Raw genomic sequence first — 23,218 nt, 5'->3', positions numbered from 1 at the left:
ACACTTTCTCTTATGCATTATTTAGGTTCTCTTTTAATGGTTTTCGTCTAAGTTTATGTTAAGTTCCTCCAAATTTTTTTTTTCAAATGATGCTTCAAAGCTTTGGAATTTTATATTGTATGTATGTATGTATGTATTGAATCCACCTTGGGTTTACGGCAGCGCCGCGGTTGTGGCAAAAAAAATAACCCACACGTCCATCTTGGCTACCACGCAACATAATCATAACCACTCAATGAGACTTCTAAGGGAATGGAATCGTAAGCAGAGGCACTTGCGGTATCCAGGGTGAAAAGGGGAAAAGTCTCGAGAAGCTATAACCATATTGTTGACTAACCACGATAGCATGCAAATTATAATCCCGCCGCCAAGGCTTCCGAAAAAAGAGTGCGTCCTTATTTTACAAAAAGTAATCAAATACTTTATTTTTCTCAACCATGCCAAATTCCCTTGTCATAAATTGAGGAACGTCTAGTATTCAATACGGTACTAGCATACACGGTAACCCGTTCTTTTTGTAAAACGAGGATACTCAGATGCCCCTTCCCTAGATATTAATATAATACAATAGATATATAATGTAATGAAATATAATATGAATATAATGTTATAGTGTATGTATATCATATAATATATATGACATTGTATTAAAATAAAACAATTTAGTACAATATAAAAAAAAAAAGACAGCCGGGCTCTGACCAGACCGCGCCATGGTAATATTTGAAACAGCAGAAATTGAATCTCTTGCAATTCATATTCTAGATCGAAAAGACGAATATTATTGGTTACAATAAATTCTTCGGATTTTATGAATTCTTCGGATTATAAACTGTCGACTATGATAAATAAACATAAAATATTTTGTCTCTAATTGAAAATATTTGCTCAAAAAGTTCCAGCATCTTTAAAAAATACTGATGGCGTTAAGCTCGGTCTGGTCGAATCCCGCCCAAATATAAGTTTGCATAAGAAATACTGATGGAAATAAGCTATATAATATGTTATTTCAAATAAAATTAATATAAAAATATATGGATGTCTGATTCCATAATAATATCTACTTATTGTTCACATTATTACATAATGATACATAATTATGATGAAAAATGATTATAACAATAATTACAGTAATAATAAGAAAAAGTAATCATTACAGGTAAACCACAATGTTATTTGATAAATTATTCACAAGATCGCCTATGTCACCAGATAGCCTTTAAGAAATTATACTATTCATTGAATTCTTTGTTTGATCAAGCAATGACATTTTCTAAAATATGACACCCCTGGTCAGCTAGTAATGTAGTAAAAATGTATATGTTATTTTATGAACATTAAAGAAGATAATTATATAGAAAAAGATAATTATATAAATTAAAGGAAAAAAAATATATGATAGAAAATATTTAGATGCTTATCAGAAGGGCTGAAAAAAATAACGTTAAAAATCACTAACATTTTTGTTGAAAATAAATAATTGAAACATATAAAATGTACAGTTTGTTCGTATTCTAATATTGAAAATGTTATTTTCCACTCTACCTTACAGTATCGCATAACATCTGATTTGTGAACGAGTATTCTACTGATGGAAGCTGAAATAAAGTATTAATACAAAAATATTAAACGCCATAATTTTCAAGGGATGAGGATGAACTACGGCCTTTCTGTGAATTAGAAATTTAGAATGGCAATGTGAAGATAAAAATAAATGCACAGAAACAATACAAACAATTCAATAAATATAAAAAAATAATAAGATGATAACAATAACAGTTATTTACAACATTTGAAATAATAGATTTGTTGGAAGCGTTTATAAGTCATTCACTAGTCATCGGCCTTTGTTCTTTTTTTCCCAAGGAAAATAAACGTTTTTAACAATTATTTATTTTTTTAATAAGTGTAAGTTTATATGATATATCAATATATGTTTTAATTTTTATTTTTATCATATCAAGGGTCCTGCTCCAAACAAAACTTTTTCAAATCAATGTTATTTTGTGGGTTTACTGAAAACTCGTAAGAGTTGAGTACGAATTGAAAAAATGATGTGTTTTAGAGGTTGATAGTTTCATATATTTGTTTCAGTGTATAAGTGATTTGCAGTTATTAACTCTTGTGAGGTTACACAAAATTAATTAAAATAGAGACGATGACATAATAATGCTAGATTTAAATAAAACTATATTTATATTTCTGGTGCACCTGATTGTGAAAGAGTTAATAACAGAAAGCACATAAATAGAAACAATACTATAAATTTAGAATTTTTGTTATCCAACTCCAGTAACGATTTCCTTCACATGACGTCTGCTATAAATTTTCAAGAATCAAAATGTGACTAATTATTTTTGATTAAAATTTATATTAAAGAAAACAAATAACTTATAACTAAAAAAAAGTGTACAAAATTCTAATTCTGAAAAGTTTTTCAGATCCTCAAAACACCTAAAAAATGCGTATTTGTGCAGGTTCGGTGACGGTATACATATCAGTGAAGAATTCAAGCTCAATACACATACACTATTTTGCCCGCCAGATGGCAGTATTAAGGTTTGGAGCTTTTCTATAATATTCACGAGCGCTACCGAATTTCATTTCTTGTAGTTTTTTTTTGAAACGCAACGGAAAAAAAACGTCATTAACCAGGGCTAAAACATGATACTCAACAAATTTTGGATAATCGATAGGATAGGTTTCGTTCAAGAATAGATTGGTAATACTACACAAGTAATATGTAAGAATGTACTTAGCTTGATTGATGCTGAAGATTTCCCAATCCGTTTATCGGCCGAGCTGCATTCGGATTTTTTTCAGTTTAGAAGTTATTGCGATGTTTTAAAACTGACACGTGATGCTAACTTAAGCCAGGGTCTGAACCCCAAGCATTTAGCGCCATCTCTATTATTTTAGAAAAAGCTATGCTTCGTGACATGTTTCGAAAACATCGAAAACATATGGCGTCGTCTGTAAACCAAATTCTCAAAAACTTTTATCACTAATAGCTCTAAACCTACAAGTTAATTTCTCTGGACATCACACTAGGGGCTATCACTAACACTTTGTCTATCGATTTAACAAAAAATATTGATTTTAGAACTGCTGCAATTAGAGAAAATTCACTTCAGATTTTCTTCGTAAAGTAACCTCGCGTACACAACAATCCAGTGCAACCAGCTCGAGAAAACTGTGAGCTTTGGAATTTTATATTGTATTGAGTTATTTCACAACTGTATATTAGGAACTTTTTGCTAGTGTAAAATTTCTAGAACAAAACAGACAAGTAGATACCATGTTTCTGAATGAAATTATGTCCTAATATTAGTTACTTGTTATTTAAATATTTTCCCTTCAAAATATTTATCATTTCATCTTCTTCAAAATTTAACTGCCAATCAAACTTTTAACTAACTGCAAATCAAACTTTTGATTTAATTTTCAACCAAATGTGCGTCGACTAACCAAATTGCTGCAGGCATTTTCCAGATTGAAGATCATAAAGTAGATACCTCCCTTGCTAATAGAAAAGTTGCTCAATTTTGCAGCCCTCGACATTTGGGTGTGGTTCCGGATAGCGGACAAGCTGAAGAAAGAATATCAAGACTCCGGTAAGTCACAAAAGATGGTTGACGGCTGGCTGGCTGCAGCATGGCAGATTACTTCCTCATTCGCAATTTACGCCATGTCGCACTGATATGATTGATGGGAAATAAATTGGACGTGCCCAGCGGCTGAATAATTGGTATTCCAAGGAGTTTTTTTTGTTTGCAGTGGCGATAGTATTCAACTGTGATTACCAGGATTTGATTAACGTTAAATTCATTCATAAATCTGTGTTAATTACCTCGTCTGAGTCGATGAAATGAAATTACCCGATAGGTATTTCAAATTTAAAGCCAATGTGAGGACCGCCAAATTAATTTTCCCCTGAAAATCTGATCATACGATGCTTTGAGTTGAACGAATGTGGAGAAACTTGATGCTTTAGGCTGGAGGGTTTTTACTACTTACTGATATTCTTATGTGCTTTTTCTTATACAAATTCCATTTCAGGAGCCAATGTGCTAGGATACTGCCCGTTCTACGCTCTCTACTATATCCTGATGATGTTTCACGTACTATTCGCCCAATCGGCCCTGGGAATCAGCAGTCGATTTCGGCGTCTCAACGTAGCGCTGTGCCACGTGTTTCCGGAATGTAAGAGCGGGAGATTGATTCCTATTGTGTGTGATTTTGTGCGGTTTCGTACAGCTTCCAAACGTCTAACGATGCCATTTCTTTCTTCCGACCCCGCCTGTGGGTGGTTGTTAATTTCAGTCAACAAAACTCCCATAATTGAAATAACTTCCGTGTCATCCGCCAACAACGTCTCGGAAAAGTTGGATAATGGATCGGAGCAGCGGATAGGGTTAACCGTCATTTCGCACGGTAGGTGAAATAAAGGTATCTTTTACCTTCCGGACTTGTAGGGAAAGTTTTCATTGCTGTTTGTTTCTTCCTCGCATGTTGTTATTTTTCCTCGGGAACTATCAAGCTGGAGCTGCTTCTTTATGTTTTGTTTGTTTCGCCACAACCACCCATCCAGCCACTTACATAAGTTTTGCTTTGCTGGAACGACGCTCGAGGCGAATAAATCATCTCAATGTTTATTTTAACTGTCAACATCATCATAATTATTAATTTTATTTTCCATCATCTGGCGCGCAATTACTGGGTCCATAAATCAAGGGGCTAATTATTCGCATGAACGAAATTGTGTGTTGTGGTTGATGGCAAAATCGATGATGAGCAACACATTTTCCCGATTTTCACCAGTTTTGGGTTGAATGCACTTGGTTTCTATGCGTCCGAATCGAACACAATAAGGAATATGCTAACGTAAATTAACTTTGCGAAGGATACCTCAGTACGTTAACGGTTTTGAAATTACTTCTACTTATTGATTGTTCTTTGATGCGCGCACATTCTATTTTCAAAATAAAAAATTCTCGAATAATATTGGAAATTGATATTCTTTAAATATTGAGTGAAGCTTGAATAACAGAAACACATTTCAAGTAAACACTATTGGAAGCAATCACTCAAAATTTTCATCACGCTTTCTTTTGTCTTTAACATTAGCACTTAACCGTCATTATCACGATCTAAATAGATAATTTATTATTGATAGGCACAAAATCGAAAAACAAATCCTGTCTGCTTTCATCCATCTATCAATACAATGCCGGCTGACATAACATAATGAAGCCTTACACAGCTTTGCGTTTAGAGTAATTGTCCGTTCACAAAGTCAGTAGGAATTATTTATTTTTGGTGTTTATTTTCCGGTTGAAGAATGAACGCAACCATTTGCAAGTGTTATTGTTATTTCAGTCATCGACTTTAAAGAATTGAAAAAAAAAACACGGAAGGGGAGGCTTTTCACACTTTTCTAGAAATACAAAGTGAAATGAGAAATGTTAAAAGGTAGAGAGAAATAAAGGAGCATTCAGGAGCATACAGAGTAGGTAAAAGAGTTTTACAAGAAAAATTGAAGAGGAAAGTTAGAAGAGAGAAGAGAGAAAAGCGAAGAGAGAAGAGAGAAGAGAGAAGAGAGAAGAGAGAAGAGAGAAGAGAGAAGGAGAGAAGAGAGAAGAGAGAAGAGAGAAGAGAGAAGAGAGAAGGAGAGAAGAGAGAAGAGAGAAGAGAGAAGAGAGAGAGAAGAGAGAAGAGAGAAGAGAGAAGAGAGAAGAGAGAAGAGAGAAGAGAGAAGAGAGAAGAGAGAAGAGAGAAGAGAGAAGAGAGAAGAGAGAAGAGAGAAGAGAGAAGAGAGAAGAGAGAAGAGAGAAGAGAGAAGAGAGAAGAGAGAAGAGAGAAGAGAGAAGAGAGAAGAGAGAGAGAAGAGAGAAGAGAGAAGAGAGAAGAGAGAAGAGAGAAGAGAGAAGAGAGAAGAGAGAAGAGAGAAGAGAGAAGAGAGAAGAGAGAAGAGAGAAGAGAGAAGAGAGAAGAGAAAAGAGAGAAGAGAGAAGAGAGAAGAGAGAAGAGAGAAGAGAGAAGAGAGAAGAGAGAAGAGAGAAGAGAGAAGAGAGAAGAGAGAAGAGCACTAGTTTTTAGTCAAGATTGTTACTCTTGAATAACTTTGAATGGCACTAGTTTTTAGTCAAGATTGTTACTCTTGAATAACTTTGCTCTACCATCATAATTTGATTATGAATTTCAAATTTTGAGTATAGAGAAGATTACCTCGCTTGCTTTTTTGGACCCTCATGTGGAAGGTTTAAACCCCAAAACCTCCCTCGTTCCTACGGCCATGTGCCCTTTTGTGATGTTTGTTCAAAATTTAAGTTTCATGAAATGGCGAATGCAGTTGACATGTCTCAAAAAAGGCTATTTGAGAAACATTTTGTAACTTCAAGTTCGTAGAAGGCTATTTGATGCCCTATTCGTAACTTTTATACTGAGTGGATGCGATTGACATGTCACGAAAAAGGCTATTTGAGGGACAATTCGTAACTTTCATATGTTCGCATCTGAGAAAATTAGGTACCAACTCCCTTTGGAACCCCTGTTCGGCGAAATTCGGACTGTGGAGGCACGCATTTAAATAGTTATGGTGCTTTGGTTGCCTGGGTAATTGAGTACGTTTATTCTTCACAACAGCAATGGTCATGGAGAATGAAGCCAACGGAGTCACTTGGTGAACTGGGACCATGAATTTTGGTTAAAAAAAATCAGTTTAATTTTCCTTTACTGATTTCTGTGGTGTAAGAATGCCGATAAAAATAACACTTAATTAAAATCAACTTATTTGTCAGTACTAGTTGACAGTACAAAACTGCTCTAGAAATATTGTATAAATACGTGCTACGGTTTTACCACAAAAAAGGTAAAAACTGTATTCGAACTTAGAGCAAGTGCACTGATTTTGGGAAAAAGTGGTAGAAATTTTGACATTTTGAAAATTTTACCATGTAAAATTGTTTTCAAGATCTTTGGGCGTTGTATCTTTTTACAGCACTGTTTCTAAATATGTCAGCCGTATGTGATAGAAATATTGCTATTTTTGCATCACAGCATGCGAAACTACAACACGTGTTGTTAAAAACTTGAAGGCCACAGATCTTGAGATTTTTTTTGCACGGCAAAATTTCAAAATGTGTTAAAAGTGACAAAGTTTCTATAATTTTTTCCCAACACCAGTGAACTGGCTCTTATTGATTTGAAAGTTTTAAAGCCGATTATTCATAAGAAGCTACACAAAAAATTTATAAGCAATTTTTCGTAATCAATCTGAGGACACAGAAACAGGTTTATCAGTATAGTAAACCCAAAAAAACGTGTTGATCACTGGTAACACAGAGAACAGACGTACAAGCTCGAACAAAAAATCTTCAAAAAAGTGTGTAAAATTTCAAATGCAGACATCCAAAAAATATGTTGAAAATTGACTTTAAACAGTGGCACCTATTGCGCCGTTCAAAAGTTACAAATCAAATTTTCAAGTGTACAGTTTTCGAAAAGGCGTAACCGTATATATGAACTCATAATTAAACTTATGCCGCTGGAAATTTTACACAAGTTTCGTGGGCTAGCTTGTACGTCTGTTCTCTGTGCTGGTAAGTAAAAACAGATGTCTATTTGACTATAACTCTCCTATGAATTAGATTGCGAAAATTGCAACTGTTTCTAGCCAACAAATAAATTGAAGCCGTCTATCGAAACGGCTCGGGTTGCCTATCGTTATGCTGTATGGTCAAACCGTTATTTTTTATTATACATTTGCGTTGATGGGGATGTGAATGATGCATGTGGGATGGGGAATTGCATTATTATTTTTTTAATTGTATCCATTATACCATAACAGTGAACCACCCCCGTCCAGGATCGAGGTCTCCCAACCGAGCAATTGAAGACTTGGCCTACATTTATGCCTCATTATCGACCGGAGTGATGCTGGTATCGAAGTGAGTTTTTGCCCATTTGTTTCGTGCAATTTTTCCGTACAGTTCACAGTATGGATCGTAATTTGCAATTCATTTAACCACAATGAAACATTTTATGCATACTTTTTCAGCACGTTCGGCGTGGCATTGTTGGCGGTTTTGGGGTCTTGTTTACTTCATTTGGTGGCCACATCCTATTTTTTACTGGTGGAGCTTGTCGGAGATAAGGTAAACACAATCGTTCCTTGAGTGCTTTATTTACCTTGCTGAACCGAAAACCTAATAGCGATCTGTTTGAATAGGATGCTGTCTTTTCCTGGATTCAGGCCCTGTGGCTGTTCATTCACATTTTCCGTTTTTTACTGACCATTGAACCTTGCCACATCACAAACGTAGAAGTAAGTATAGGAGACCACTACTTAGTGCTTCTCTATCGGTTGGTTGACAACTTCATTTCTCCTTTTGAAATACTGCCCGGAGAAAATATAGCCATGTTTATCTAACACCATTTTCAGTCCCGCCGGACGATGGCCATCGTTTGCAATCTGATGAGGACTTGCAAAGACTCACTGGCCAAGGAGCGTGTAAGTATTACCAAAATGCGATGAATAAACTCACCCGCCCATTCGTTACTGATTTGTGCCCGCTGCCTCATGATTTTCCACGTGGCTGCCTCCGGATGCCATTCCATGTCGCTTCCGAATATTTGCGCCATTGTCCTCGTTGGCCGTCATTGGGGTTTCCCGTTCCTGTCCTTTTGGGGCGCCCGGCGACAATGGTCTATCGTAGTTGGAAAACTTTTGGCGCCAGCTGGTTGGAAATAATTCTGTGTTCACCGCGTGCGGTCTATGTACAATCGATAGACACATTATTACGTCCGTAAGTATTGAACCTGGGCCGGTTTACTGTCAAATTAAAATTTAATGATTTTCTGCCGATACTTTCACGTTTCCCAATTTGACAAATCGATTCCCCCATGACCTCCTCCTTTGAGCTTTTATTTTTTATGCAGAATTCTCGCATTCACTATTAAAGTGTTCTTAGACTATTGTGGAAATTGACGTGTAGGTTGAAGTAAATATTTACTTTTACCTACACGCCACTAGCCTATTTTACCCCATTAATTTTTCACAAGATTGTAGCGTTTGAAATAAAGTTTAAAACTTTTAAGGCTTGATTACGCATGGCATAACAGTACATATTATACAGATAAGCATTTAGAAATATCTAAAATTGAATGATCATATTTTTTATTTGGAAGGGTGTAAGAGAAGATAGTTTAATGCTTTCGCAATCGATTATTTCTAATTGTGGAACTTGACGTAAGTTATAGGAATAAAAATAGGTATAATTCATCGTTTTTTCTATTTTTTTTTTAACAGTATTGTGGTGCCATCACAACATTTCTAGTGATTCTGATACAATTTAAGGAGAGAGACGATAAAGAACTTCCTCGTCGTAGATATTAAAATCGAGTAATAAACCTTACATTTTTAATGTAATATTTTATTAATCATGTCCGAAATTCTTGAGATTAAGTTTTCAAAAGAAATTCATCAATAGCCCAAGCAACTCATATCTACATGAACGCGTGCCTCCACAGTCCGAATTTTGCTGAACAAAGGTTCCAAAGAAAATCGTTTAACGAGACTTTTGGTTGAGGTTCAATCAATTAAAAGGCCATTTGATCACCTTTTCTTGATAGTAATTAAATTAGTTAACTTGTTAGGTAATTGAATTAGTTTAGAATATACTAAAGACATTTATCACAATTGCAATTCTGGATAGTAAACATCATATAAATAAGATCAAATTGGTTAAAGATATTATTAAATTTTTTAAAATTATTTATTTATGCCTATGGATGCATGTTCGCACAAAATATTAGTCGCAACAGTTCTGGGTGTAGTCGCGCCACACCAAATTTGCATGCCTTCGTAAAAGCGCGCTTCTTATGTGATAAAACCAAGAAGTTTGGTCACTTCGCTGGCTGACCGAACATCCGCACAAAGCGGAGAATACAAAACCAACTTGATCGCTACCAGTAAACGCGCGCAGTTGTACCTATTGTACTGATCACTACTCCCGTCGTTTAGCAATAAAACAGTTTTGATATCGCACTTTGTGACCTTTTTCAATCAGTTCATTAAACGGAAGTGTAACATAAATTTGAATTTTGACTACAAGTCCGAACCCCTCGGAAACGGTAGAAACATTTGGTCCTTCGAGAAGCCGGATTACGGGACTCGCTAGCTCCCGTAAGTACCCGTGAACAATAACGGTGAAGTGCGCTAAGTGGAAGAAAAACGATCGGACAAAAGCCAACAAAACGCGCGCGCTCGTTGATCGTTGGCTTGGTTTGTGTTGAGTGGACAACAGCATTTTGAGCCACCGCGGACTTTTGATTGTAGGCCTAATTATCACCTAATCAGTGTGTTGAAGGTGGAGAATAGTTTTCCTGTGTGTCCCCTAAGATCTGTCGCTGCTGTCTGGGGAAAGTCCGCCAATAGTTGGCCAAATTGTATGCTCCTAATTTGAGTCGATTTGCACATAGCAAGTCTAGTTCGGTTGCAGTTTGATACCTGTGCGATCCCGGCTCAAGTTTATCCCAATTATCGACCCGGTGGTTGTGACACACATTTTTCGACCCTGCTGTGGTGCCTGATCATCATCTGAGGAATCACCAGTTCTGGATAACAGCTTCACCAGATAAGTACAATTTGCATTATTGTGTGTTTCGACAGTCTGTGGTGGGTGGCACGAAATCCAACAATTTGGCATTTTACTGTAATTTTCGTTCTGGATAGAGTGGTTGGAATTAGCTATTATTTTATTGTGCAACATTGAAGTGAGTCGGTCGGGTCGGTTGGTAGAATTTGCTGAAACTTGGCAATCAATCAGCGTGGGTGTCACGGCGTAGAACAAACATTTGCGAGACGTTGAGTCGATTCGGCGGTCTGTCAATTTCAACATAACAGTGCAAGATAGTGATAAAGTAGTACCCTAGCTGGAACTGTAAGAATATCCAGTGTTATTTAAATTGTGACCATGCGTGACCTCCGTGAACTGTATAAGTTGGAAAGCTTCCTTTGTCGCACTTTTGAAACAGTGCGTAAGTTCATCGCGAATGCAAACTCAAGTGCTATTACAAGTGAATTGATCAGTGTACGCTTAGAACGGTTAGAAGATGCGTTCAAGCAGTTCCAGCTAGTGCGTACGGAAATTGAGCTGCAAACCGACCCCCAAGTGACCGGTGCTGATGATCCTGAGCAGCAGCTGGCGCTGATGAACGCACGGACCGACGAAGATGCAAGCATTGCGATGGAGAAGGAAAACGACTTCTGTAACCTCAAAGGTGAACTACTCCGCCTACTGTCATTAACAAGTGGATCGGCTAATGTAGAGCAAAAATCAAGTTCAAGCTTAAGTGCGCCTTTAGAAACAACATCGAGTTTGGCAAGGGTTAAGCTGCCTGAAATACGCCTACCAACATTTGATGGAGCAGTCAACCACTGGTTAACGTTTCGGGATTCTTTTCACAGCCTTATCCATTCGAGTGAACACCTTACCGAGATGGATAAGTTTTCCTACCTTCGCTCCGCACTAATGGGAGAAGCTCTCCAAGAGGTGAGCTCTGTTGAGATGACGGCAGCCAATTACAACATAGCATGGGCTGCTTTGAACAACCGTTATGAAAATCGCAAGCTTATTGTGAAAACGTATCTCGATGCGCTTTTCAACGTAGAGGAGCAACCCGCGGAAACTTTCGACGGATTAAGCCGACTGATCAACGACTTCGACAAGAACATCCAGATGTTGGAGAAAGTGGGTGAAAAATCTGACGGTTGGAGTACTTTGCTGGTGCATATGGTGTGTGCTCGGTTGGACCCTTTGACGTTGCGTCACTGGGAAACACATCACAATTCTCGTGAGGTACCCCAGTTTCAGGAATTGATGTGCTTCCTTCGAAACCACTGTGCCATTCTACAAACGTTTTCTCATCATAAACCCAAAGCTTCAGCAATCAGAGATGAACGACCAAGGTTTGGAGTTAGTCATTCCAGTGTGCAGTTTCCCCCCAAGTGCCCATTCTGTGGGGATACATTTCATTCCGTTTTCCGTTGCATCAAGTTCCTGAAGCTGACAGTCGAAGAACGCACTGAACTAGTGATGAGGGCTAGACTGTGCCTGATTTGCTTGTCACCCGGTCACTTGGCTCGTGTCTGTAGCAGAGGCTCGTGTCATCATTGCGGATCACGTCATCATTCGTTGCTGCATACAGACCACACATCCTCCGTCTCGCAAATCGAGGAGAACCCCGATCCGTCAGTACGTCAAGCTCCTCAATCCCCACCACCATCTCCGTCATCCCAACCGATACCATCTACAGACCAACATTCCAACCCACAAACCTCTACATCGTTTTCGGCCACGCAAATGCCTAACTACATCACAGACTTCTCCAGAAAACTCCAACACACTAATGTACATCACACACACTCATCAACACATCATGTTTTGCTGTCGACGGCTGTCGTATGTGTTCTGGACCATGCTGGAAACTTCCAGCAAGCTAGAGCGTTGTTAGATTCCGGTTCACAGTTTTGCTTTATGACCAAGAATTTCAGTGAACGTTTAAAACTCCCAAGCTCCTACGATAATCTCACCATTCAAGGCATCGGTGGTTCGAAAGCAATTTCCCGAGTGCAGGTTATGGCGTCAGTTTTTCCCCGATGTTCGACAATATCAGCGTTCAGCTCATCCATGCCATTCCTTGTGCTTCCGGAGCTTACAGCAACCCTGCCAGCCTGCAGTGTTCGCAAGTCATGGAGTACTCCAAAGAGCTTAACGCTCGCCGATCCCAACTTCAACAAGCCAGGAAAGATAGACCTTATCATTGGCACAGAGTTTTTCTTCGATCTTCTCTGCGATGGTCGTTTCAAGGTTTCTGATAATGGTCCAAGTATGCAGAATTCCGTTTTTGGCTGGATCATATCAGGCAGAATTCCAGATAAAACCAATCCTCGACCGCTTTCATCAGCGTACCCGGTAGTAGCAACACGTTTGTCAACGAAAAGGCGAAAACCAGTTTCGCCCCTAGTGCCTCCTTCCATTGAGAATAAAGTTCTTTCTGGCGGCCGGCGGCAACATGCTACACAACGAGAATCAACACAGCAACGATCTTTCATCGCAGTCGTCGAGACATCTACCTCGTATTCCTTCGTTTCATTTGCAAAGAGGCAAACAGACAACGCTAGTCTGAGCAGAGTTCCAGCACCAAAGCCTTCAGGGGTGACGCGGTCGCGATCGGACGGGTCGGACCTGTCACCCCACCGCTAACCTTCGTTAAGTACCCATCCAATTCGAAAGTCCAGTACGGACATTTACCCGTTCTTTCGTCACAGGTTGCGGTTCGTCGTGTTGGAACTCCTCATCTCATCTTAATCCCGTCTAACGTAGCAGCAGCAGTAACAGTAGCAACAGCAACAACCATTTTCATAAGCATCACGCCATCATCAAAATCTTCAGTGCTTCCGGTGTAGACCGGTAGCCTTTCGTCCGGTGTTTTTTGCATCACTCCATCAGTTGCAGAAGTGCAACCAGACGCCATCTTTCTGAGCAGAGATCCAGCTCTAAAGCAATCGGGGGTGACGCGGTCGCGATCGGACGGGTCGGACCTGTCACCCCACCACCGCCATCTGTTAAGTACCCGTCGAATTCCAACGTCCAGTTCGGACATTTATCCGTTTTTTCTGAACAGGTGTCGGTGCGTCGAGCTGGAACTTCCTGCCCTGTTCCTCGTATAAGTAGCAGTCTGCGCAGTATCAACCATCCCAGTATCCAACAGGCAGCCGTGTGAATCTCAATAGTATAGATTTGTTGTACATAGTTTTTTTTTTTGAAATTCCCTAGTATTTCAAGGCGGCCAGTATGTTCGCACAACAGTTCTGGGTGTAGTCGCGCCACACCAAATTTGCATGCCTCCGTAAAAGCGCGCTTCTTATGTGATAAAACCAAGAAGTTTGGTCACTTCGCTGGCTGACCGAACATCCGCACAAAGCGGAGAATACAAAACCAACTTGATCGCTACCAGTAAACGCGCGCAGTTGTACCTATTGTACTGATCACTACTCCCGTCGTTTAGCAATAAAACAGTTTTGATATCGCACTTTGTGACCTTTTTCAATCAGTTCATTAAACGGAAGTGTAACATAAATTTGAATTTTGACTACAAGTCTGAACCCCTCGGAAACGGTAGAAACTATGCACGATGCATGACCTATTTACTTAAGAAAAATTATTGGATGATGATGTTATTCATAGAAAATATGGTTTTAACTATTACTCTCTGGAGCCACCTTTTTTGAGTTGAAAGTCAAATACCGTAATCCGGGGTAAAATTGATCACTTTTTTCAATATTTTTCGATTATTTGTTTTGATTAAAGCCAGAACTCGACTACTATGAATGTAAAATATGTTTGCAAAAATTTATTAGGCTACTTTAAATTTGATTTAAAAATCGATTTCGTCTCTGTTCAGAATTTGATGTTTTGAGGTAACATTGATCAGTCTCTATTTTTGCCGGTTTTATCGAATTTTCTTGAGCATAAAGGATGCAAAAAGTCTTCATAATATTTTCAAATGCTAGTTTATCATTTTTACCTTGCTTTTTAACGTTTTCTTTAAAAAACATTTATAATCGAAAAGAGAACAAAGATGCTGCATAAATTTAGGGACAAAAATTAATACAATTGCTAAATAGTCTAAGCTTCAAAATACAAATGAAATTTTACCTTCACACATTCCCCTAGGCCCTCTTACTATTTGCATTTTCATTTTTTCTTCAAAGTTAACGATTTGATAAGGTTCCTATCCATTTGTCCAATACGGGCTTACTCTTGAAAAATGTCCTTATTTTTTAAAACATTAAAAATTAAGCATTAAATGACTATAAAAATAGCGCTGTTACTGTTCATATACAGAGAAAAAAAAGTTTTTCTTTCATTTTAAACAACCCGTTTGCTTCTTCTTGGAAAAAGTTGATATTTTAAGATTTCAAAATAAGATTTTCACTAACAAAAAAAAAATTTAAATACAAACTAAATGTTGCCTATTTGATACTCTATTTATAGGCTTTCAAACGTAGAAAACAGTTTTCACAAATTCAAACTATAGACTGAGTTATCATAATGTGGAAAAGTTTATTGTTGGTCAAATTTACCCCGGTGATCAAAGTTACCCCGTTTTACGGTACCTATTTACTTACAGCTTTTCAAGACAGAGCAGCTTTGCAGGTTTTGGTTTCTATCTTAGGTACTTAATCCCCGTTGTAAATATTTTTAACAAAGAACATAAAAAACGTAAACTTCGCAGTTAAGCTCCTTAATAGGCTCTGCATGCTTAAGCTTAAAATATGAAAAAATGTGTTTCCAATTTAGATTGTTCGTTCAGCTTTAGGTTCTGATTCACAAGGTATAAAAATATCACCTGTTTCCGAAACGCCATTTAACTTATTTTGGGGCGTTGATTCTAAATGTGCAATCAGCTCTTGATTTTCAGATCAAAGTTCTTGAAAAAAACGATGATTCTTTTCAAAGATTGTTTACACTTTTTTGTATAACTGTAGAATATTACTATTATGTAGTTATGTAATTATAATTTTTTTATTTTAAACCAATTTAAAAATTGGTGTGGTTTGCGTGTTTCTATTCAAAAATTATTTTCAACTGTCTTCTGCGTAGCACAGGAATCAATTTTCGTATGGAAACACGAAAAACACGTCAAATGTATACTTGTTGTGTTCAAATATGAGCGCATGGAGACAAATGGCGCCACCACAAATTTGTCGCACTAAGTTCAACCTTCAATGTGATCTATTAGTTTTAAAAGTCTACTCGCACTTTTGCAATGCAAGTTGAAAATAATTGAACATAAAGTTGCAATAAGTTTGATGGGACATTTTTCTTCCAAAAAATAATAATTTTCGATATTAAGCATTGTAAATTGGTTCAAATAAAAAAAGGAGTTTGTTTCTACAAAATATTCTTTGAATTTAACTCAGTTTGGACTTGTTTCAAATAACTAGTTCTCGCTGCCTAGAGCCTGTAACTTCTAACATATTTCATTAATAATGATCCACAATTCAAATAATAAAAATAATAATAAACAAAAATAATTTCGCTGGAACTTCATTTATTTAACGAATGCAATGCTTTCAATACCACCAACACAAATTTCGCAAAATAAAAGAATATTGCACATGCAAACGAAGATCAATTTTGATTTTGATGTGGAGGTATGTGAAGAATTAACGCTCATTTTAAATAAAGCGATTTTACGTGCGAAAATTCAAAAAAATGATTAAAAATCAGGCTGGCGATCCGAACAAACCGATATTTTTCTAATTTAATGGTAGTCCATCCTGAGCGACTGATTCGAAGAGGACGGAACCGTTGGCTTACATAAGCATTGGCGACTAGTGACCCCAAGATTAGGAAAAATCATGGTTATTTTTTGAACAAAATACAATCGTCCGGTACTGCCGGATAGACAACACATGAAAAGGATCTATCTCCATCGAGAAAAACGCGTTTGAAAAAAATACAATCAATTTTAAATCGCTAATTAAAAATCACTTGAAATTTTTGCTTTTTATGAAAGACAAACGATTCTCAGAAGCATCCCCTATGTTCTCGCAGGGAGTGATTGTTCAGGTCTGGAACTTTAACCGATTTCGGATGATCGTAGAAAAACGTTTTCGTATACTGTGCTATTAAAGAGTTTATTTGATACTGATTTGATTACATATTTGGGCTGGCTTTTTATACCCATTTCGTCCAAACTCTATTGCCTAGAAGTTCTGGGTCTCTGTTTCGATCCTTTCGTCCAGACTCTTTCGGCCTAGAAAGTTTGGGTCTCCTTTCCCATTATCTACCCTTTGTGATCTTCAGGGTTTGATGAGCTACCCTTTCTACCTAGCTACATCTCGATGCTTCGCGACGCTTACTTTCCCGCTTAAGAAAGTGAGTGGAGCTGAGATACCACTTTTCCCGTTCATTTGGCAGCCCGGATTTCCCTAAGGTGAGTACGTTCTCTCTTCTAAGTCTATCTTGATTGCATGAACGTGCCCCAAATGACGAAAAGTAAACAACCACAGGAATTATCGGTAAGTATGAAACAATTTTGCTTAGCTTAATTTGGACTATAATTATGCTTTTTCCTCTAATTTTTAGGTTGAACATATGCACTTAACGCTAGGGTGGCCCTTCTGATTCCTAGCAAAGAGAAATTTTTAATGGAAGGTAAGTTTTTCATGCGATATGTTGGTGATGTGGATGGTGTACTTCGGCCTCCCCAGGATGAAGTATGCTGCTGGAGCGGCACGTATGCTTGTGCCCCGGCACTGGGTTGAGGCCGTAATATTCCGCCCACCAAAATTAGGTTAATTTTCCTCTCTATTGATGGGAATTTTACTTAAATTGTGCACGGTTTGTACAATTTCCGCCGACTGTACCTTTATCGTTGCCAACCTCGGACGATCGTCAGGCGATGGATGAAGTTTGACAATCCTTCCGAGTCTCCATTGCGCCACCACCAGATTTTTTGACCTGATCAGCACCAGATCTCCTTCCTTTAGCGGGTTCAGGGGTCTTTGCCATTTTCCTTTGACCATTAACTCCGGGATGTATTCCCGGCTCCACCTTTCCAAGAAATGATTTTTCAGCTGAGTTACGTATTTGAACCTCACGTCGTAGGGTAAGTCTGCGCTATTCGGGTATTGCGCACCTTCGTTTGCTTCGATGATTGGCCTGCCGATCAGAAAATGTCCCGGAGTTAACGGTCTTAGATCATTCGGATCACTTGTTTGAGGGGACAGCGGTCTGGAATTTAGTATCGCCTCGATTTCCGTCAGCAGAGTGCTAAATTCTTCAAAGGTCAGCTTAGCATTCCCCGCAACGATGTTGAGATGCCTTTTTGCACTTTTTATGCCGGCCTCCCAGAGACCGCCCATGTGCGGTACGCCCGGGACGTTGAAGTGCCATTGCGTTCCTCCCCCTGCCAGAAAGTTTGCCATACGGTGATTGTGGTCCGGGGATTGTATTTTTTGGTACCAATCCCGCATTTCTTTGGCCGCGCCTTGGAAATTGGTGCCGTTATCACTGTAGACGTGGCCGACTACGCCTCGCCGCGCAATGAATCGCCTAAACGCCGCCAAGCATGCTTTCGTCGTTAGTTTGCTCACCGCCTCGATGTGCACGGCCCGCGTGGCGAAGCATACGAAAAGAGCGATGTAGCCTTTGCTAGTGCTCGCGCCTCGGCCTCGTCGTTCCACGATGTTGATTGGACCGCCGTAGTCTACGCCACAGTAGAAAAATGGTGGTGATTGCTGTAGTCGTTCTGGGGGAAGTTGGCCCATAACCTGCTGCACTATGCCTCGATTTGGGTTCGCCTTGAAGCAAGGAACGCAGTTCCAGACTGTGTTTCTGGCTAGATTTCGTCCTTTAGGAACCCAAAAGGTACGCCTGACGTGATCTAGAAGCGCCTGCGCTCCTAAGTGGTGGTTTCGAACATGCGCTTGTTGAAAAATAAGTCTCGCCAGCTTACTTTCCGGTGGTAGAATCCAAGGGTGCTTCGCTTCGTACGGCAAATTCGATCTAGCCAGTCTGCCGCCCACCCTGAGCAGTCCTCCGTCCAAAAACGGTGTCAACGGCCACAGCTTGCTCTTCTCTGGCAGCGAGTCTCCCTTTTGCAGCGCGGTGATTTCAGCGTCGTAGGCTTGATGCTGAGTATACCGTATCAGCTTACGTTCTGCCCCCTGGATTTCTTCAACCGTTAGGGGTCCCGACGTTCGATCTTTCGGTGGCATTTCGCAGTGGTCCACGAAGCGATGAATCCACGCCAACACTCTGAACAGCCGCACTGTGCTGGAATACTTGTTCAGGAGATGGTCAAGCGTCTCGCTTTCACTGACGAAGTACGCCTGCGCTGGATATACCTTTCGTTGCTCCTTATCCACGGAGCGTTCTTCGGCCGGGGTAAGGTGTTCACTTGGTACCTCACTGGTTTCCTCCGGGTCCCAGGATGGACCACACCACCACAACTTGTTGCTTGCCAACGTCACAGGGGCTGCTCCACGACTCAAGAGATCCGCCGGGTTTTGTTTTGTAGGAACGTGACGCCAGTTAATCGCCGGTAGGACCTCGTTGATCTGCACCACCCGATTCGCGACGAAGGTTTTCCACCTTGAAGGGTCTCCCGAAATCCACGCTAACGTGGTCATTGAATCGCTGAAAGCTACTGTTTTATGAATCTCCATGCGAAGGTTATCTTTGACCGTCCTTATTAGCTCGGCCAGCAGGGCAGCCGCACACAGCTCACTTCTCGGAATGGTGGGTCGGTTGATTGGACATACCTTTGATTTCGAGCACAACAGCCTGGAACTGGTGTTGCCTCTGTTGTCGACCGCTCGCAGATAGACCACCGCTCCGTATGCTAGCTCCGAAGCGTCGCAGTATCCATGCAGAAATAGGCGGGTAGGTTGATCGATGCTTAATATGCGCCGAGGGACTCTCACTCGCCAAACTTCTCCCAAATGAGTCAGGAACATCCGCCATCGTTGATTAAAGCTAGGCGGCAGTGGATCGGACCAATCACAGCTGATCTTCCAAATCTCCTGCATGAATGCTTTCGCTATGGTTATGACTGGTCCGATCAAGCCGAGTGGATCAAATATCTTGGCGATCGTGGATAGAACCTGCCTCTTGGTGTAGCTCTCCTGGTAAGCGTCGAAATTAGCTTCGAAGATAAATATGTCTCCGCGACACTGCCATCTGATTCCGAGTGTTTTAACAGTAGCGTCGGGTTCAAAGTCTAACGCCATCTCCGTGGCGCAGTCCTCTCGAGGTACTCCTTCAAGAACTGCCGGTTCGTTGGAGGCCCACTTCCGGATCGGAAAACCGCCTCTTGCCAGCATTGCCGTCAGCTGCTCTCTTTTCTGCCTAGCCGCTGTAATGGAAGCCGCCCCGGTCAGGCAGTCGTCCATGTAGAAATCGTCTATACACTCTTGAGCCACGGGAAAATCTGGGCCTTCATCGATGATGAGCTGTTTTAGCGTCCTGGTCGCCAAGAATGGTGCGCACGTCAAACCGAATGTTACTGTATTCATACAGTATTCCGCCACCTTGCGACCTGGCTCTTGCCAGATCATTCTCAATCGCTCACTGTCCTCTGATGAAACACGGACCTGGAGGTACATCTTTTCGATGTCCCCCGTTAGAGCCACTGGATGCCGTCTGAAGTTGAGCAGTATGTGGTACAGTGATTTTTGTATTACCGGCCCCGTCATAAGCAGGTCATTCAGCGCAACACCATTCTTGGCTTTCATCGCTGCATTGAACACCACCCGGAGCTTAGTGGTGGTACTCTCCTTCTGGACCCCATGGTGTGGCAGATATATTAGCCGTTGAGCCTTCGTTAGTGGAGCCGCACGACTAATGTGGCCCGCGGTGATAAACCCGTTGATATAATCTTCGTAAAGTTTCCTCTTCTCTGGATCCCTTTGTAGTTGCCTGCAAAGTGCGTTGAATTGCTGCAGCGCCTCGTATCCCGTTTCGGCCATCTCTACCGGGTCTCGTTTAAAGGGAAGTTTGACTACATATCTACCAGTGTGATCTCTGGTAGTATGTAGTCGATAGTGGTCTTCGCACCGCTGTTCTTCATCGGAGAGGATTGGCTGTGGAACTAAGGTCTCTAGCTCCCAGAACCGTGCGACCATCTGATTTAACGAAAGCGGTGTTTCATCGGATGGTAACGTAGTAATCAGACTGAGTGCGGTTGGGTTTTCCGGCCTTCTGGTGTAACACTCACCGGCCACCACCCAACCCAATACGGTTTGTTGGAGGACCGGCTTGAACGGCCCAAGTGGAATTCGGTTGCTTTCCAGAAGCTTGTAAAAGACTCCGGCCCCGATAAGCAGGTCGATGTTCGCTGGAGTATGGAAATTTTCGTCCGCAAGTGGCAGCCCTGGTTCCAATCCCCAACCGCTTACGTCGCATACTTGATTCGGTAAGCGGCCAGAAATTGTTTCCAAAATAGCACACTCGATGGTTGCCTCGAAGCTGGAGTGTCGGGATCCGATAGTGAGCGAAGCGGCCTTGCGCAGCTTGGTTGCCATTCCGGAGATTCCTTTCAGAGGAATGTCGATGCGACAGGTTCGCGATTGCAGTCGTTCCACGAGGCTGGCCGTAACAAAAGATGCCTGTGAACCGGAATCCAGAAGGGCTCGAGCTGGGACGCGTTCTCCGGTGGCGCTCTTGACCCAAATGACGGCTGTAGCGAGAATTACGGATGAGAAGTGGTCCGCCGCGACATGGTTCACCGTTCCGAAAGACAGGTGCACCTGAGTTGGCACCAGGCTGTCGTGCAGAAGCGTGTGATGACTCTGGTTGCACCGCTTACATTTTCCCGCGCCGCATGGCTCCGTTCCATGGCCTGTGCGCAGGCAATTGGTACACGACCCCAGTTGCCGAATGGTTTGGAGTCTCTCTGTTGGAGAAAGAGCCTTGAAGCGTGGACAAAACAACAAATAGTGTGACCTTTGTTGACACACTGGGCATTTTGAATTCGTACCTGAATCAGTAGCGACGTAACTTTGCATCCGTTGTCTTCCCACTAATTTTCCGCCCACCGTAGGTCGTGGAGTCGCACCAGTAGTAGTGCGAAATGATGAATTGTGAGCTGTTTCTAATGCGTAGGCCCGTTGGTCGATAAACACCAGAAACTCCTCCATCGTAGCGGGGTATTCGAATGATGCGGTGCGGTCGATCCATGTTTGCCGGGTATCTACATCCACCTTCATCAGTAGCAGATGAATCAACCAGCAGTCCCTTTCCTCCCTGCTAAGCGCGGTCAAGGCTCGAATGATATCATCCGCCGTGTCGAACAGCCTCCGAAGGGAATGCCCGGATGGTACTGTAAATGACGGAATTTCTATAAATCTCTGTATTTGATGGGCGACGATAAGATCCTTTCGATCAAATCGCCGCTTCAGGGCTTCTAGAGCGCCCTCGTAGGCACTATCCTCTACCCTGACATGCTTGATTATATTTGCGGCCTTACCCGAGGTGTACGTTTTTAGATAAAATAATTTTTGAGCTCGGGTAAGGTTGTGGTTGTTATGCACTGCACTGATGAACAGGTCATAGAATGATGACCACTCTCCGTATTCGCCCGAAAACGTCGGCAAAATACCCTTCGGCAGATGCAGCTCCGGGGTAGCTAGCCGCACACTTGTTGGCGACCGACGTATGGGTGCCTCCTGCTCCGTGCCCGGTACGTTCGTCGCGTTTAGTATTGCAGGTTCCGGTGCGATCGGTGCCCGATTCCCTAATGATGACGAAAAGCTCTCGTCAGCATTGGTCGGAAGTTCGGGTTCACCATCGCTTGGTTCCGGTTCCCTCTTCTCCTCCGTCCGCAGTAGAGCGCGGACTCTGCCGTTTAGAACGGCCTTCGCTGCGTTGAACCGCGCCACCAAATCTGCTTCGGCATCTAGATGCTCCTCCAAACTGGGAACATCCATGCAGGACTCGAGAATCTCCTGTTGGATGGCTCGAAAGTCTTGCCATAGCTCCTGGATGCACCCCAGTTCAGCATTAAGGCCATCAATGCTGTTGATGCCGCCGCCAGCTTCGATACGTTCTTCGGTCCTACGCAGCCGTCCTTCGATGACGTTTCTCTTAACGATTAGCTTGTCCATCCTGTCTACAGCGCCAAATGTTCTCGCAGGGAGTGATTGTTCAGGTCTGGAACTTTAACCGATTTCGGATGATCGTAGAAAAACGTTTTCGTATACTGTGCTATTAAAGAGTTTATTTGATACTGATTTGATTACATATTTGGGCTGGCTTTTTATACCCATTTCGTCCAAACTCTATTGCCTAGAAGTTCTGGGTCTCTGTTTCGATCCTTTCGTCCAGACTCTTTCGGCCTAGAAAGTTTGGGTCTCCTTTCCCATTATCTACCCTTTGTGATCTTCAGGGTTTGATGAGCTACCCTTTCTACCTAGCTACATCTCGATGCTTCGCGACGCTTACTTTCCCGCTTAAGAAAGTGAGTGGAGCTGAGATACCACTTTTCCCGTTTATTTGGCAGCCCGGATTTCCCTAAGGTGAGTACGTTCTCTCTTCTAAGTCTATCTTGATTGCATGAACGTGCCCCAAATGACGAAAAGTAAACAACCACAGAAATTATCGGTAAGTATGAAACAATTTTGCTTAGCTTAATTTGGACT

General features: G+C 41.1%; 3 protein-coding genes across 6 annotated transcripts in view; 2 read left to right on the top strand and 1 right to left on the bottom strand.

The window, feature by feature from the left end:
• Positions 1-9,405, top strand: part of LOC129746199 (gustatory receptor for sugar taste 43a) — a 29,557-nt gene extending 20,152 nt beyond the window's left edge. For all 4 annotated transcript variants that reach the window (XM_055739748.1, XM_055739749.1, XM_055739750.1 and 1 more), the window contains 9 exons: positions 3,552-3,614; positions 4,060-4,203; positions 4,324-4,434; positions 7,850-7,949; positions 8,060-8,156; positions 8,231-8,326; positions 8,444-8,512; positions 8,718-8,807; positions 9,311-9,405. In XM_055739748.1, the coding sequence (XP_055595723.1) occupies positions 3,552-3,614; positions 4,060-4,203; positions 4,324-4,434; positions 7,850-7,949; positions 8,060-8,156; positions 8,231-8,326; positions 8,444-8,512; positions 8,718-8,807; positions 9,311-9,397 (857 nt within the window). In that variant the 3' untranslated portion in view covers positions 9,398-9,405. The remainder of the gene's footprint in view (positions 1-3,551; positions 3,615-4,059; positions 4,204-4,323; positions 4,435-7,849; positions 7,950-8,059; positions 8,157-8,230; positions 8,327-8,443; positions 8,513-8,717; positions 8,808-9,310) is intronic.
• Positions 9,406-10,976: 1,571 nt separating this feature from the next.
• LOC129742566 (uncharacterized) lies at positions 10,977-13,268 on the top strand. Its single transcript, XM_055734479.1, has one exon. It carries the CDS (start codon positions 10,977-10,979, stop codon positions 13,266-13,268), a length of 2,292 nt encoding a protein of 763 aa, XP_055590454.1.
• Positions 13,269-17,371: 4,103 nt separating this feature from the next.
• LOC129742565 (uncharacterized) lies at positions 17,372-22,684 on the bottom strand. The gene has a single exon (XM_055734478.1). It carries the CDS (start codon positions 22,682-22,684, stop codon positions 17,372-17,374), a length of 5,313 nt encoding a protein of 1,770 aa, XP_055590453.1.
• Between the last annotated feature and the right edge of the window lie 534 nt (positions 22,685-23,218).

Source organism: Uranotaenia lowii, chromosome 2, assembly GCF_029784155.1.
Source record: "Uranotaenia lowii strain MFRU-FL chromosome 2, ASM2978415v1, whole genome shotgun sequence".
In the NCBI taxonomy this organism is placed as follows: Eukaryota; Metazoa; Arthropoda; class Insecta; order Diptera; family Culicidae; genus Uranotaenia; species Uranotaenia lowii.
The sequence above is the reverse complement of the archived record's forward strand: the minus strand, read 5'-3'. Positions and strand labels throughout refer to the sequence as shown.